The sequence below is a fragment of the Citrus sinensis genome, chromosome 6, assembly GCF_022201045.2.
Source record: "Citrus sinensis cultivar Valencia sweet orange chromosome 6, DVS_A1.0, whole genome shotgun sequence".
NCBI classification, from domain to species: Eukaryota; Viridiplantae; Streptophyta; class Magnoliopsida; order Sapindales; family Rutaceae; genus Citrus; species Citrus sinensis.
In genome coordinates, this window is record NC_068561.1 from 2419447 (window position 1) to 2433976 (window position 14530).

At 33.3% G+C, this 14530-nt stretch overlaps 1 protein-coding gene across 1 annotated transcript; it reads left to right on the forward strand.

The window, feature by feature from the left end:
* The first annotated feature begins 1178 nt into the window (after positions 1-1178).
* On the forward strand, positions 1179-14158 carry LOC102630454 (probable E3 ubiquitin-protein ligase ARI8). Its single transcript, XM_006480630.4, has 15 exons — positions 1179-1601; positions 2819-2943; positions 3111-3216; positions 3370-3460; positions 4120-4292; positions 5457-5561; positions 5718-5806; positions 9171-9278; positions 9478-9568; positions 9695-9784; positions 10579-10626; positions 12453-12524; positions 12636-12735; positions 12811-12937; positions 13352-14158. Exons 1-15 carry the CDS (start codon positions 1410-1412, stop codon positions 13620-13622), a joined length of 1788 nt encoding a protein of 595 aa, XP_006480693.1. The 5' UTR covers positions 1179-1409; the 3' UTR covers positions 13623-14158.
* Positions 14159-14530: the final 372 nt, after the last annotated feature.

The following is a 14530-nucleotide window of genomic DNA, read 5'->3' on the forward strand; positions in this document are numbered from 1 at the left end:
AATAAATTTTAAAAACTTAAGCTAATAAAATATATTAAAAGATTCAATTTCAACTTTTTTATAAAATCATGAAATTTTAAGTTTACTTTCATTAAAAAATGAAACATATTCATTGCGTACTTTTTTGCGTGCCGTACTTTGACCCATCTCTAATTGTGCCGTGTTTTTAAGGCCTACGTGCTTAAAATTCTAAGCCAGGTCTAGCCCACGTGTGTGCCGTGCCGTGCCGCGTACTCTACCGAAACGTACTCGTGTCGTGCTGTACGGACACGTGGTGTGCCCCGTGCCGTTCGACCTATTGGCCACCTCCACTCATATTACATAAGATTACAAATATTTACAAATCAGACTATTACTGGGACTAGTTTACATCAATTCTTATAAAGCACTGCTAAGATTTTTAACCTCTCTAATATTCGAGAGACGTCTACACTACTCACATTTTGAAAGGGAGAATATTACCTTTACTCAAATTGAGGAAAGAAATTAAACCCCCACAATATATTGTGAGAGGTCCGAATACATAACCTCACAATTGTGAGTTTTGGGTTCTAACCATTGGTTTAAAGTCTAGTGGTTCATTTTGTTATTCTTATTTAATAATAGTAATGATAAAAAGAAAATCCTTGCTGGAGAATAATTGCATACCTACATTATGACAGAAAAGTGCAAAATTCTAGTAATGGTATGTAATTTCTCAAGACCATAGGGGTACGAATAACAATGTTCCATACAAATTGTCATTTTGATACTAATAGTAGTAAGCATTTCTCAATGGTAATGTATGTATTTTTACAGTATTGGTGGTGAGATTGTTGTGAATCTAGTTATAATTATATAATTTTTTAATTTTAGTAATTTATTTAATATAGTTATAATTAATTAATTAATTAGCATTATGTAATAAAAATTATTTTATAATATCTCTTTTTATTTTTAATTTTAAAATCATTCTTTTAATTGTTATTAATCAAATAATTAAAATTTTTTATTAATAGAGATAATATGTACCATTAATTAGATCTTATAATACCTATTTCTTACATTATTGGTATCGTATAAAAGTTACAACATAATTAAGGAGACCTTAATAATAATTAGTTTTTATTTAATAATAGTAATAAATAATAAGTTTTTAATTTCCTTTTCCTTTCCCTTCAATTCGAGTTTCTTCCAATAAGGAAAAAACAACAAAATAAAAAAACAAGACAAAAACCTCTTTCTCTTCAAAAGCAAAATCTCCTGTCTTCGTTTCACTTTCATTTCGTTTCCTCCGTTTCAGCCAAACTGTCTGTGCTCTCATTGAATTTACCATTTTACCCTTCTATCGTTTCCCATTCATTTCAACCACGAGATTTGTCCAAATTCCTAGGGTTTTGAGTTCTTTCTAATAATTGAATAACCAAATTATGGAATCGGAGGACGAATTCGATATGCAAGACGCGAACGCATCGGCGGAGGAAGACGATTTCTATAGCGGCGGCGATGACGATGCGGCACCTGCCTATGCATTCGACAGCGACGATGCTGATGTGGCCGATTACGAGTTCATCGACAATGATTCCGATGATTCTGATGATCTCGTCTCTAATCGCCATCAGGTACGTTGGCTCTTACGATTTCATAATCATTTGATGAAATTTTGTTCCAATTTTTGGCTTTTTGGCCTACGATGATGTGAATTGTCTGAATTTTGTTCCTGATTTTTGTATTTTTTTGTGAATTAGCTGAATTCTGTTGATTTTTTGAGTTAGTTCTTTGTGAAGTTAGGATTTTTTTGGGGTAATTAACTGGAAATTGAGGTGTAATTTTATCTGCATTTATGCTAATGCCTTTGATGGTGTTAATTGATTAATTCTGTTGCTATTTTGTTTACTTCTGTTTATCATGTTTAACAAGTTTTGGATATTGGGTGAAGTTTTTGTTATTTGATTAGTTTTTTAATAATTTGGGCTTTTTGGTAGCTTTTTGGAAATTGTAGTGTTATTTTACCTGCATTAATGAGAATAGAAACTTCTTATGATTGGCTTTTGGCTTATGCTAATTTTCTGGTATGGTATCGAGTTAATTGGGTCGTAGTATTTTATTTGCTTTTTATTCCCTTACTTTGTTGTTCTATCATTATTGTTCAATTGGGTTTGTCTGCATGGTAAAAGTGTGCATTTGGGATGTAAATTTTGTTGTGGTAGTGTAAATTTCTGTCAGTTTCATAAATTATTGTGGTTTGGGTGAATTAGTACTATTCTCAATGTCAATATCAAGTCTTTCTTTAACTTCAATATCAAGTATTTCTTTAACTCTCTGCTGTTATGGAGATTGTTTGATTTTTCAGATAGGGATGGTTGGGAAGTTTTTGCAAAATACAAAATTTAAAAATGCACCGAGCGAGATTAGTTTTCTTTTCATAGTTTATTGTAAACACTGGTCATTACCCTTGGTCAATCTCAGATTGATTAGGTGGTGATCACAAGACTAGCAATCATTTTAAATTTTATGAGGCAATTATTGTACCGTGAAAACTGATTCTTTTCAAACAAACTCGATAAATCTTAATTCACGCTTGTAGGTTTAACATACAAGTTTTTCTGCTCATATTTTTAAACTGGTCCTTGTTTAGTTAACCCAATAGAACACTGAGTGTATATTTTGATTAAGTTTTACTTATTTATTTTGATAGGTTCTTAAGCTTCATACTGTCCAATTCAAGCACACATTAAATGATACGAATGAACGCAAAAAACATTTAGTCTTTTAGGCCTTTAGCACCATTGATGTTGCTGTAATTCTTTACACTAATGTGTATCTTTTTCTATCTTAGCTAAACTACACCGTTTTGACTGAAGCGGATATTCGTCAGCGTCAAGAGGAGGATATAACGAGGATATCTACCGTGCTCTCTATTTCAAAAGTTGCAGCTAGCATCCTGCTCCGCTTTTATAATTGGTAAAATATTACATTGACAGACATAATGTTCTCTCTAATGAGATTTTTTCTTTGTTCAAATGAACATGACTTGTGCAATTTAATTGCCCATCAGACTATGTATCGTTTCTCATTTGAGCATGTGCATCTCAATGTGCGAAGAATTAATCTCACTTTTGGATTGACAGGAGTGTCAGTAAAGTACATGATGAATGGTTTGCTGATGAAGAAAGGGTTCGAAAGGCTGTTGGCTTGTTAGAGAAACCAGCTGTTCAATTTCCAGATGGTGAAGAAGTAAGCAGCCAAGACCTGGTTTTAATTTGAGTATTTAAGTATCTTGTCCTAAATTCTGTGGTTGTTGACTACTTGTTAATTGCACTTGCTCTGTGCCATATTGAATCTACAACATTCTTCTAATATGTTTTTACATTTTTTTTGTTTTGACAGATGACTTGTGGTATATGCTTTGAAAATTATCCGAGTGATAGATTGCTTGCTGCTGCTTGTGGCCATCCCTTTTGTAGTTCATGCTGGACAGGTTTGTTGTGCTGGGAATTTTTTTTTTTGGGGTTTTTGGGGTTAATTTTTAAGTGTCCCTTCTTGTGTTATGTGTGTTTTAATCCAATTGGGTTGGGCGTCTATTCTTAAGTGACTCTAGAGATGGATTCCGATTCCTAGTAATTTGTTGTCTAGTTGACTGCGTGTCTACTTGTTTGTAGTTTTTGGCTGATTCTCTTGTTCTTAAGAAATATATATTTATACAATGTAGAAATGACATATATGCGTTGGAGAGCATTAAAAGAGTTGAGCATAGCTGTTGCATGCCTAGAATTTGCTTCTTTGAGGACGAAGCAGGTGATGGATGTATGATCTATTTTATCCATAATTTTGCGGAATTTGAAGAATCGATGGGTTGGGTTCTTAAGTAAGATAGGCCATTGGATTTTGTGCTAGTTCCACTAATATTCATGAAATCCAAAACTCAACTGCAGTAGGTAGAAAAATTTCTATGTAGATGATTCTCAATTGTGTACAAAGCAATACTTTTCAATCTGCACTGTTACGATTTATGCTAATATATGTAGTAATACATATTCTATCAATAAATACATCTTTTTTCCCCTGATAAGAGCATTTCTGCTTTCATTTCAATTTCATGTGTTTGTAATTTTGTTGTCATTTGTCTTTCCTCTTAAGGGTATATCAGCACAGCCATTAATGATGGTCCTGGGTGTTTGATGTTGCGATGTCCTGATCCTTCTTGTGGTGCTGCTGTCGGTCAAGATATGATTTATTTATTGTCTTCTGATGAAGATAAAGTAAAGTATAATCGTTATTTCATTCGGTCTTATGTTGAAGACAACAGAAAGGTAATAGTACTTCTGGAAGTAGCATCAATTCATTTTTCTCCTCCACCTGATTGAAAATGGTACCCTTGCAAGTTCCTTTATCTGGTAAAAGAAAAGTTCATTCCCGAAGGATGACATTTATTACTTTGGTTGAAAGTGGGCATATACGTACATTTCATTGCTGGAGTAGTTCGATATCTGTAAATCGTATTGATTTAGCAAGCTAGATTTTCAAGTACTTTTCATGTACTGCAAGGAGCAATTCAAATTCTATTTGCGGAATAAACTAATTGAATAACTTTTGGAAATTTAAAAGAGAAAGGACTCGGTCCTTAGAATGTTTGTTGTTCTGGATTTCGAAATGGAATAATGATGGATCTATCAGCGGTCTATTATGATAGAATTTATATAGAATAAAAATCCTGGTGCTATCTTCTTCAATATAAAGACATTGTCCACCTTATTTAATTGAATCACATGAGTCTTAATTTGTTTTATGGCATTAATAGCTCATAAATTTTGTTCTGAAATACTGAGCTAGTCAAAAACAAAATTCTTGACTTTTGACAAAACTAATAGATCTTTTCTGTTCCTGTATGCTTGTACCACTTGTGTGTTTTAGCCTTAGTCTGTCAGTCGCGTCTACAAATGAACCATGAAATTTTTTTAAAATTCACAGGAGTCTCTGTCTATTGTATATAAGGGCTGTATGAGATTCTTTTATTTTACTTGTGGAAGATGTACAAGCTGATGACTTCAATGTATCACTAATTTGTCTGGGTTCTATTCGAGTCTAAAGAGTCGGCGGACTGAGGTGGCCTTTGCTAACTCTATTTCTTTATGTTCATTGTCCTGAAGATTTATAAACCAGCACATTGAAATTTTCTTCTATGAATAATTATATTTCAAATGCTTTAGAATGATATTCTTTATGATTGTACGCATCACAACAATTTTGGAGCATATCATTGTTACTCTCCTATTAAGATCCTGTTTGAATTATAACTGTACTTGAGTGAAATTGATTTACCTCCAGTTCGTCTGCCTACATTGGAATTCTTAACAGTCATATGCTTTTACAATTCATACATGTAAATGTGATACTAGGAAAATTTTTAGACGTTTTTCTTTTTCCCCCTCTAATCTCCTCCTCTTCAACACTTCAAACTTCTCTTTACTGTGCAGACGAAGTGGTGTCCTGCTCCCGGTTGTGATTATGCTGTGGATTTTGTTGTTGGTAGTGGAAACTATGATGTTACTTGCCGCTGTTCATATAGCTTTTGCTGGAATGTAAGTCCTCCTGAATTAGCCTAGAAATTTATGTTTCCTTCTAATTCCTTTCGGTGAAAGTACTTGTCATCTTAACCGTTGATGCATGCAGGCACTAGATGCCACCTTTATATTTAATTTTCTTCACACAGCATCAACATAAATTTTATGTTGCAGTGTACAGAGGAAGCTCACCGTCCTGTAGACTGTGATACCGTAGCCAAGTGGGTACTGAAGAATAGTGCTGAGTCAGAAAATATGAATTGGTATGGATCAAGATCTTAGCCACTAGAGTTACTATTACTGATAAACTAATTGCTTAGTTGGTGGAGGATAGGTACTTGACATAATAGCAAGCAAAAAATTTTTTGGTGGTGTATATGCACATTACAAGATGACTTACCATTGGGCATGATTCTTTGGCTACATTATGGCCATGAAATCCTCCTGTCAATACTTAGTATGCTGGTCTAAATTTCTAATCACGTCCTGACCTTCCAAACCTTTTGAAGCCCAAGCTGGGCCTAGAAATTAATACAAGTTTGAATTTAATCTGATACTGAGTGTGGCCTCCTAAAAATGAGGAACTATCTCATGAATTACGCCATCGACATAATTTGACTTAAGTTTAAAATATCCTTCCCTTATTTTATTGTTCTTGTATGAAGTTACAAATTTCCATCTATTTTTAAGCAAGAATAAGAAGACTATAGTAAAAGTAGATGCTAATAATAGAGCATATATAGCTGTGATAATTCTGATGATGGTTCATGTTTTAAAATAGCCTTAAACATTGCATTCTATTCATAATGCCACTTCTACCATGAAATTGTGTGCATGGTTTCATGGGTGATCTTGTTGCCTTCCAGAGAGTTACAGGGTTGTGATAAGTGTTCTTAGGCAGTTGCTGTTACATTCCTTATGTTAGTTGACATCTTTGCCAAATATCTTTAGTACTTTTTGGTTTAAGATGGAGGATAGCTGAATTGGGTAAATTAATGGACTAAACTAATTAGTTATCTAGCTTGTCTTTACAATGTGTTTCCATATGTTCACGCCAACCTAAATAATTTTCCTTTTCATTACATCCTAATGCTAAAGTACTTTCCAAATAAACGAGTTTATAGGTTGGGTCTGTTATTAAATCTAATGATTCCATAGAATATCTCAGTAGATTGCCTTCCCGTCCATGATTTACAAGTGAGGCTAGAGTTATTAAATCCTGAGTAGGTTGCTTCTTTTTGTTGTGTTTTGTGCTTGATGGAACTGTAATATTTTAAAGAATATGGATAATTTCACCGAACACTTATATGTTTTAGCCTGATTGCAAGACCTACACTGGAAACTAGGCAGTCTATAATGAATTTTAAGATAGTTTATGAGTATTTTCAGAATGGTGGGACGGGGTTGCAATTAGGACAGATCTTTGTGTTACTGTGCATTTTTGCTTAAGCCATGGTCTAGTTGGAAAGTAATTGGTCCGCTATTAGTTGCCTTCCCTACGGGCATCTGTTGGCCTATTAGGCTTGGTGGACTACTTGGTCCATGATTAGTTCTACACAGCATATCCCTTTGCTGCATGCTTGGAACCTTGTTGTAAGTTTACGGGGATTGAATTGGTCCAAGATGTTGACCAAATATGCTGGATGCTTAAGTATTAATTTTTTGGGTATGAATTATATTATTACTGGTCTATATATATTATACTATCATGTAAATGAGATATCAAAATAATGATGGTATGTGTAAATATGGTTGTGGTGTGCCAAAAAATAATGAAAAAGTGAAATTTTAAGGCACTCAGACAAGGATGTACTCTCTGAGTAAATTCCCTTCACCTGGATGTGAAAAGAGTAAGAATCATAGGGCATTTTTGGTACTGTCTTTCGTTGAGTGTTTTGCATTTTCCAAAAAATAAAGAACAAAAGAATACATTTGGTTGACATGTTTTTTTAACGGTAATTAGAAAATTTATTGAACAAAATATTTTCATTCTTAACTTTTAGCAAGAAAAGTAGAGAACATCATATTGATGTTCTCCACTTTGTTCTCGGCTTTAAGAGAACAACAAAAAGTTAATATTGAAAAAAAAAAGCCATGTGTCAGAACTTGTCTAGCACCTAGGCCCACCTACCTACACTTTTACATTTGAGCTTTACCAACTTATTGATCATCTCGCTTTTGTGATTTGCAGAAAGCCAACTCCATGCAACTTTCTTTTTTTTTTTTAATATTTGTTAAATTTTTGAATAATTTTTTTGACATAAAAATAGAAAAAATGTGGATCTTTTTTGCTTCAACTTTTACCTAATAAGAATTGATTACTTTAATTGATGTTTAGAACATAGTACTATTTTTTGATATGCTGATTATTGCTATTTTTATAATTTTACCAGCTTGTTTGTATTTTATTTTAAATGAAATTATAGTAATTAAATATAATTTAAATAAATAAATACTATGTATTGCATAATATATTGAAACACTTTTTTCATAAAAAATTTCACCAAACATATTTTCATTGTTTTATTTTCATTTTAACTTTTAAAAACATCACATCAAAAGTATCATATTCGTTACTCTAAAACTAGGATAGAAAACACCAATTAAAAAACAGTACCAAATGCACCCATAGTTTCTATGTGTGATCATTCTTGTTTTTGATGTGTCTATTTGTGGTTACACAACTTCTGGCTTAATATATATCCAGAACAAGGGCTAGGTGTCATTTGTTTTCTATTTGAAATCTGAATAGACATAAATTAGTTTGAATTGTGAAAACAGAGCTAAATGTCTGAATTTGAATGATATGTTTGTATTTTTGTCTGAATATCTGATAGTAAGTTAGGTTGTAATAGTAAGTTAGTTTGTTTGCTTTTTTAAACTTAAAAAGTCTAAAAACCAGTACTTTTACATTTGTGCCCATACCAATTTTAAATATTAGATAAATAATAAACATCTTAAGGAACATAAATAAGATAATATTTTATCATAGCATAAACCATGTTCAAGTGAATACAGCTCTTTAACTTTCTAAATTAGAACATGTTAATCAATTTTATTGTAGTTTGTGATGTATTATATGAAAAATACTCATAAATAAATTGTAATAATAAATAATGCTAATTTGGAGAATAGAAAAAGATTAAAATAATAATAATCTATTGCTATCACAAGTTATGGGGATCAATGGTTATGCTAATTAGTAAGTTTTATTTAGGTAAGGATGAAAATAAATTAGTTAGATAAGCATATTTTGGAGAATATCGTTTAATAATGTCATTCAAACTTTGTAGATTAAGCAAAAAGCTAAACAATTGGCTTAATTACTTAATACCTTGATTTTTATTAAGTTGAAAAAATAAATAGACTTAATGACTTGACTCATTGAAAATAAGTCAAATAGGTCATTTAAGTTTAGAAAACAAATGCTAGTCTCTGTCTCTTGGTGCACATGTCTTTTGGGCCTATGTGTTGCACTGTGCAACTTTCAGGTAGCCGAGTGTCTTATTTATGTTTTTGGCTACATTAAATGAAGATTTTGCATGGAAGTATATATATTTTTATGTTATTTTATTATTAACTGTCTTGTAATTCCTCATCTGAACTGTTATATATCTGTGTTTTCAGGATACTGGCTAATTCCAAGCCTTGTCCAAGGTGCAAGCGACCAATTGAGAAAAACCAAGGCTGTATGCATATGACATGCACACCTCCGTGTAAATTCGAATTTTGCTGGTAAGCTTGTATGTTTGTCTTAGACAATACTTTGAACTCTAATCCTTATTCAATTATGTGTTTTTCGCCTTGAACACTAGAACATGGAAAGTAAACTTAGTGAACTTCCTTAGAATGATAAATGGGTTATACCTCTATGTACTGCTCAAAATTACACCATCTTAAAAAGTCCTAGTTACATGACTATATTTGGATGCAGGCTCTGCCTTGGTCAATGGTCAGATCATGGTGAGAGGACAGGTGGTTTCTACGCATGTAACCGCTATGAGACAGCAAAACAAGAGGGAGTTGTATGATACTCTGCTTCAGTTTTCTTCCCCTCCCCCTTCTTTCCTCCCCAGCTCTTTCACATTTCTTTGTCTTGTTATTGACTAACTGGTCACCCCTATAAATTTGATGAATGTTGTTGCTTACAGTATGATGAGTCTGAAAAGCGAAGAGAGATGGCGAAAAACTCTCTGGAGAGATATACTCACTATTATGAACGATGGGCGACAAACCAATCGGTATGTTCAAGTTTGTGGGATTGTAGTATGATACATCTTGTGTTTTCCAGTGACAAAAAACTTGCTCTCAGAACACTAAAATCCTTCTAGTTTATGTTGATCATGATGTTAGACTGGATTGCAATATAAAATTTTTTACTGCCTAATAATATGATATACCCTCTTACCCCCAACAACCCCCCCCCCCCCCCCCCCCCACAACAACCAAAAAAAAAACGAAAATTTTTTTGAAACACCCATCTTTATAGTTGATTCCTATACTGCCTTCATTTCATAACTGTTAGATGCTAAATTCCTTGTTCAAAGCTTTTCCTAGTTTGGTTTCAAACTGATTTTGTGTTGAGGGCTGTTCATGGGATTGGTATTATGTTATTTGATGGATTTAACTGGATCGTTAGTTATAGGCATTGGTTTCTAGATAATAATCTCTTTGAGGCTAAAATAGAAAAGTAGCATCTAAAAATAAAGGAATCATTGAAGATAGAAATGCTAAATAAAGTGCTTGCACGGTCTATGGGAAGTGGCTTGTTTGTGGATAAATGTCGGAATCTGTATAGGCATGTACATTGGTTTATATAAAAAGTAAATTAGCTATATCATAGTTGTAATTTCTTATCAGAAGCATAATAGACAAGAACTAATCAAATAGTTTTGTTACTTCTTTCCAACTCATTTGATTACTAATGTTTTTGTGCTTCAGAGAATATAAAATCCTACACCTGCATAGCTAATACACTGACATGAAAATTTAAACAATGTCACATTGCAGTCTAATTGGTTGTTTCCTTTTGCAGTCTAGGCAAAAAGCATTGGCAGACCTACAGCAAATGCAGACTGTTCATGTAAGTCAAACTTCTTATTGTCAATTTTTTCCTATTTGTCATGTCCGCATAGTTTGATGCATTGCCATACGACTAGTGTGGGTTTCATTAAAGTGTCGGAAGGCGTTTGATGAGCTTAGCTAATCGTAGTCATGGGCATAGTATGGACCCAAATCAAACTGAAAAAAGGGTTTGGGTTTCAAGCAAAACCACCTCATCCCAATTTCTTTGAAACCCGCCAACCCAACCCATTAAATTTAGTTTGGGTTTGGTTTGCATTTTGGCTAAATTCCTTGGGATTTCACAAACTCACCTGTCATAAATCATAATTAAAGTAGATTATCATTTTTCAAAGTAATTTAGCATACCTGTCGAGTTTAAGAAACTAACACAATTCAGAAGTTATATGATTAGTCAATAAGGATCTCCCCTGTTAGAGTCTACATGCTCAATATTGTCGTTACTTTTACAACACGATAAAAAAATACGAAAGTGCCCTTTAATTAAATATTAAAAACACCAAAGCCAATCATATACTTAATATCCTGATCAAATGTTCTCGCTTTCATTTTGATCTTTAATTCAAACTTCTCTATTTTCTCAAAAGTATCTATTGCTTCATCAACCCTTCTACCTTTGACATATCTCCTCGAAACCAAAGCTAATGTTATTTGCTAACCATTTTTGCTTCATTTCACTCACTAAGTCCCAAATCAATTTAAATTGCTTAATTTTACTGAACGATTCAGTTGAAGCACTGTAACACTCAGTGCTGTATTTTAATCATTATGCTTCACAGCCCACCTAAAGAACAATAAAGCTAAAAAAATTGTGCTGTCAATCTCTTAAAATCCTCTAGAACAAGCATTAGAGACACCTAACTTGGAGCATTCTCAAGTGAAGAATCTATCTTGAAGTGTTTTTGATAAAATTTACAGCTTTTCTCATTGCAGCTGTGATTTTTTAGCTCAAAATTTCCACTTGGGCATTTGGGTCTTTTACTTAGGGTGCGTTTGGGATTGAGGTTGGACAGAGCTATAGCACTAAAGTGTTTGGTAAACATTAGCTGTTGTAGTTTGGAAGCTATGTTGATATGATTTTTCACTTGTATAATAAAAAATCTATTATATCTTTAATAATTTTGTCAAAATTATTATTTAAAATTTATATTTACTATATTATTAATTTTTGTTTCGTAATTACAACTTTTTTTTTTACAACAGTTGTAGCTTAAAAGGTACGATACCTCAATCCCAAACAGGACCTTATGTAGGTTTTTAGCTGAATTTTATCCAGTATCATTGGATGACATCAATGTTCCTCAAAATGATGGATAATTAAATGAATACGAGATGATGAATACTAAGATTTTTTTTTTTGGGGGGGAAGCATAGTCTTTTGCAATTAAAAATAAAAATAAAAATTGTACAAATTTAACTCTCTGATGAGTTTTCAAATCAGATTTATATACTTGATATTTGCACAAATAGAATGTAGACGGTGATGTTCTCACATGTGGAAAAACTAAATTAAAAAAAAAAAATGCTAAGATCGAAAGGGTAATATAGCGCATAGTATTGAAAAGGGAATTATTATGGTTTGAGCAGGATGGTTCGACCCGACCCAATCTAAACAAAAGTTGTCCTGAAATATTTTAACCAAATCCAACCCAAACCAGTCCATGTGGTTTGGGTTGGGTTATGGTTTATGGATTTTAGCCCACCCCTAGCTGAACACTACGACCATCAAGAATGTGTTTCTGAGTGAAGTATCCATCAACTGTGTTTGATGAATTATTATATTTTTTTTTGGCAAACTATGGAGTATTGATGACTGTGTTGTTTTAGCTTGAGAAGCTAAGCGATGTACAGTGCCAACCCGAGTCACAGCTCAAGTTCATCACAGAAGCCTGGCTACAGGTAAATATCTGACTTTGGGTTTTATGTATATCGATAGCTGATAGTCTTTTATGACTATAAAACATCCTGCATTCTTATATCATATGATATCTTCTTTTTTCTTTTTTGTAGATAGTTGAATGTAGGCGGGTTCTAAAGTGGACATATGCGTATGGATATTATTTGCCGGACCATGAACATGCTAAGAGACAGTTCTTTGAGTATTTGCAAGGTATGCCAGATCCTCCATTTCCGTGCTGGTATTTTGCTTATGTTTGGTTTGTTCTAATTACAACTGTACCTGTAGGTGAAGCTGAGTCTGGGTTGGAAAGACTGCATCAATGTGCAGAGAAGGAGCTTCAAATTTACCTTAATGCAGATGGCCCCTCAAAAGATTTTAATGAATTCAGAACAAAACTTGCTGGATTGACAAGGTTTGTACTAATTGAATACCATTTTATATGAGTAGTTTGTATACTAATTGCCACAACTTGATGTCATTGCAATATCTTTATCTTGAAATAATAACACAGCCAGTTTGGTAATTGGTGTTGGGAAAATTTATCTGCTGCTTCCTTTTCTTCCCAGATATTACAAAACTCAGCTTATCAGTTATTAGCATTAGACATCTTCCCCACCCTTCTTTTTTTGGAGCATGTGAGTGACCCAATTTGTGTTTGCATATCAAACAATTCCTTTTCATATTATCTGGTCACCACACATCCTATAGGGAAAAAAAAAAAAAAAAAATAGCACACAAGCAATTGTCAATCTTTTTTATTTGCATAGAAGCAGATTTGGAAAATTGTTATGTTAATAGAATAATGATGTGATTCCTATGACAACAGTGTGACAAGGAATTACTTTGAGAATTTGGTCCGAGCTCTTGAAAATGGTCTGTCAGATGTAGATACGCACGCTACCTGTAGCAGGACAGGGAGCTCAAAGAGCTTGGGAGGTACAAGTAGGGGAAGAAGTGGGAAGAATAAGGGTTCGACATCCAGATCAAGTGGGTCCAATAAAAACATTGATGATTCCAGTCACTGGTACTGTGACCAGTGCACATATGCGAATGTCAATTCTGCCACTGCCTGTGCGATGTGCCAGCATAGTCGGTAAATATATATCCCTTCTGCAGAGTGACCCAACTGGATGGAGAGACATCGGCTTTGCCTCACTGACTATTAGGTGTCAACGGCAGCATTGCCAGGGGAAGAAGTAAGTCTCTGTTTATTCTCTTGGAATTCAAAGTGATTACAAATGAAATTGAAAATAAGGGTGGGGAGGGGAATCAAGGAAGAATTTGTTCCGTCTTGTGTTCTTGGAATAGAATCTGTATATAGTTTATTTCATGCACGTCAGTCTTAACTTAATTCTGCCATGTGTCAGGGTCGACGGAAAATGTATTATTAATCGTTAGTCTTTGTGGTCATTTATTTAGAATTTGTATTCGCTTGAACCTTTCAAGTGGATTGCAAAAGTGGAAGCTACTTGGGGATAATGAGCTGCATTGTCACCTGGCCAGGATGAAATAAATTTGTTTTGCCAATGTCTTGATGGCCTTCTTGTGTGGCAAGCACTTTGTATTATGTATACTGTGAAAGGTTATTATTGGTTACTATTGCTAATGAAAGTTCCCGTTGGTCCTCATGTTATGTATGGACTTGTAATGTGAATGTGAAACTTAAATAAGACTCTCTATGGTATTGGGGTTTTTATAATTTTTAAATTACATTTGCTGTAAAGAAGGTTTAAAAATTAATAGTATGTAATAAATATGATTTTTAAGTAATAATTGTGATAAAAATAATAAAAATTTAATTAAACTTTATATCATGAGAATGTGAAATAAGAAAATTAAAAGATTGTGTAAAAGTATTTCATAGTATATATGTAGCATCAAGCCATTGTCATTGTCACTTCTGTGTTGGTGCATAATTAGGCTATTTCATTATCTTGCTGTAATTAAAACTTGAAAAACACAAATTACTGTGACTAGATGTTTATTTTTAAGCTACAACAGTAGG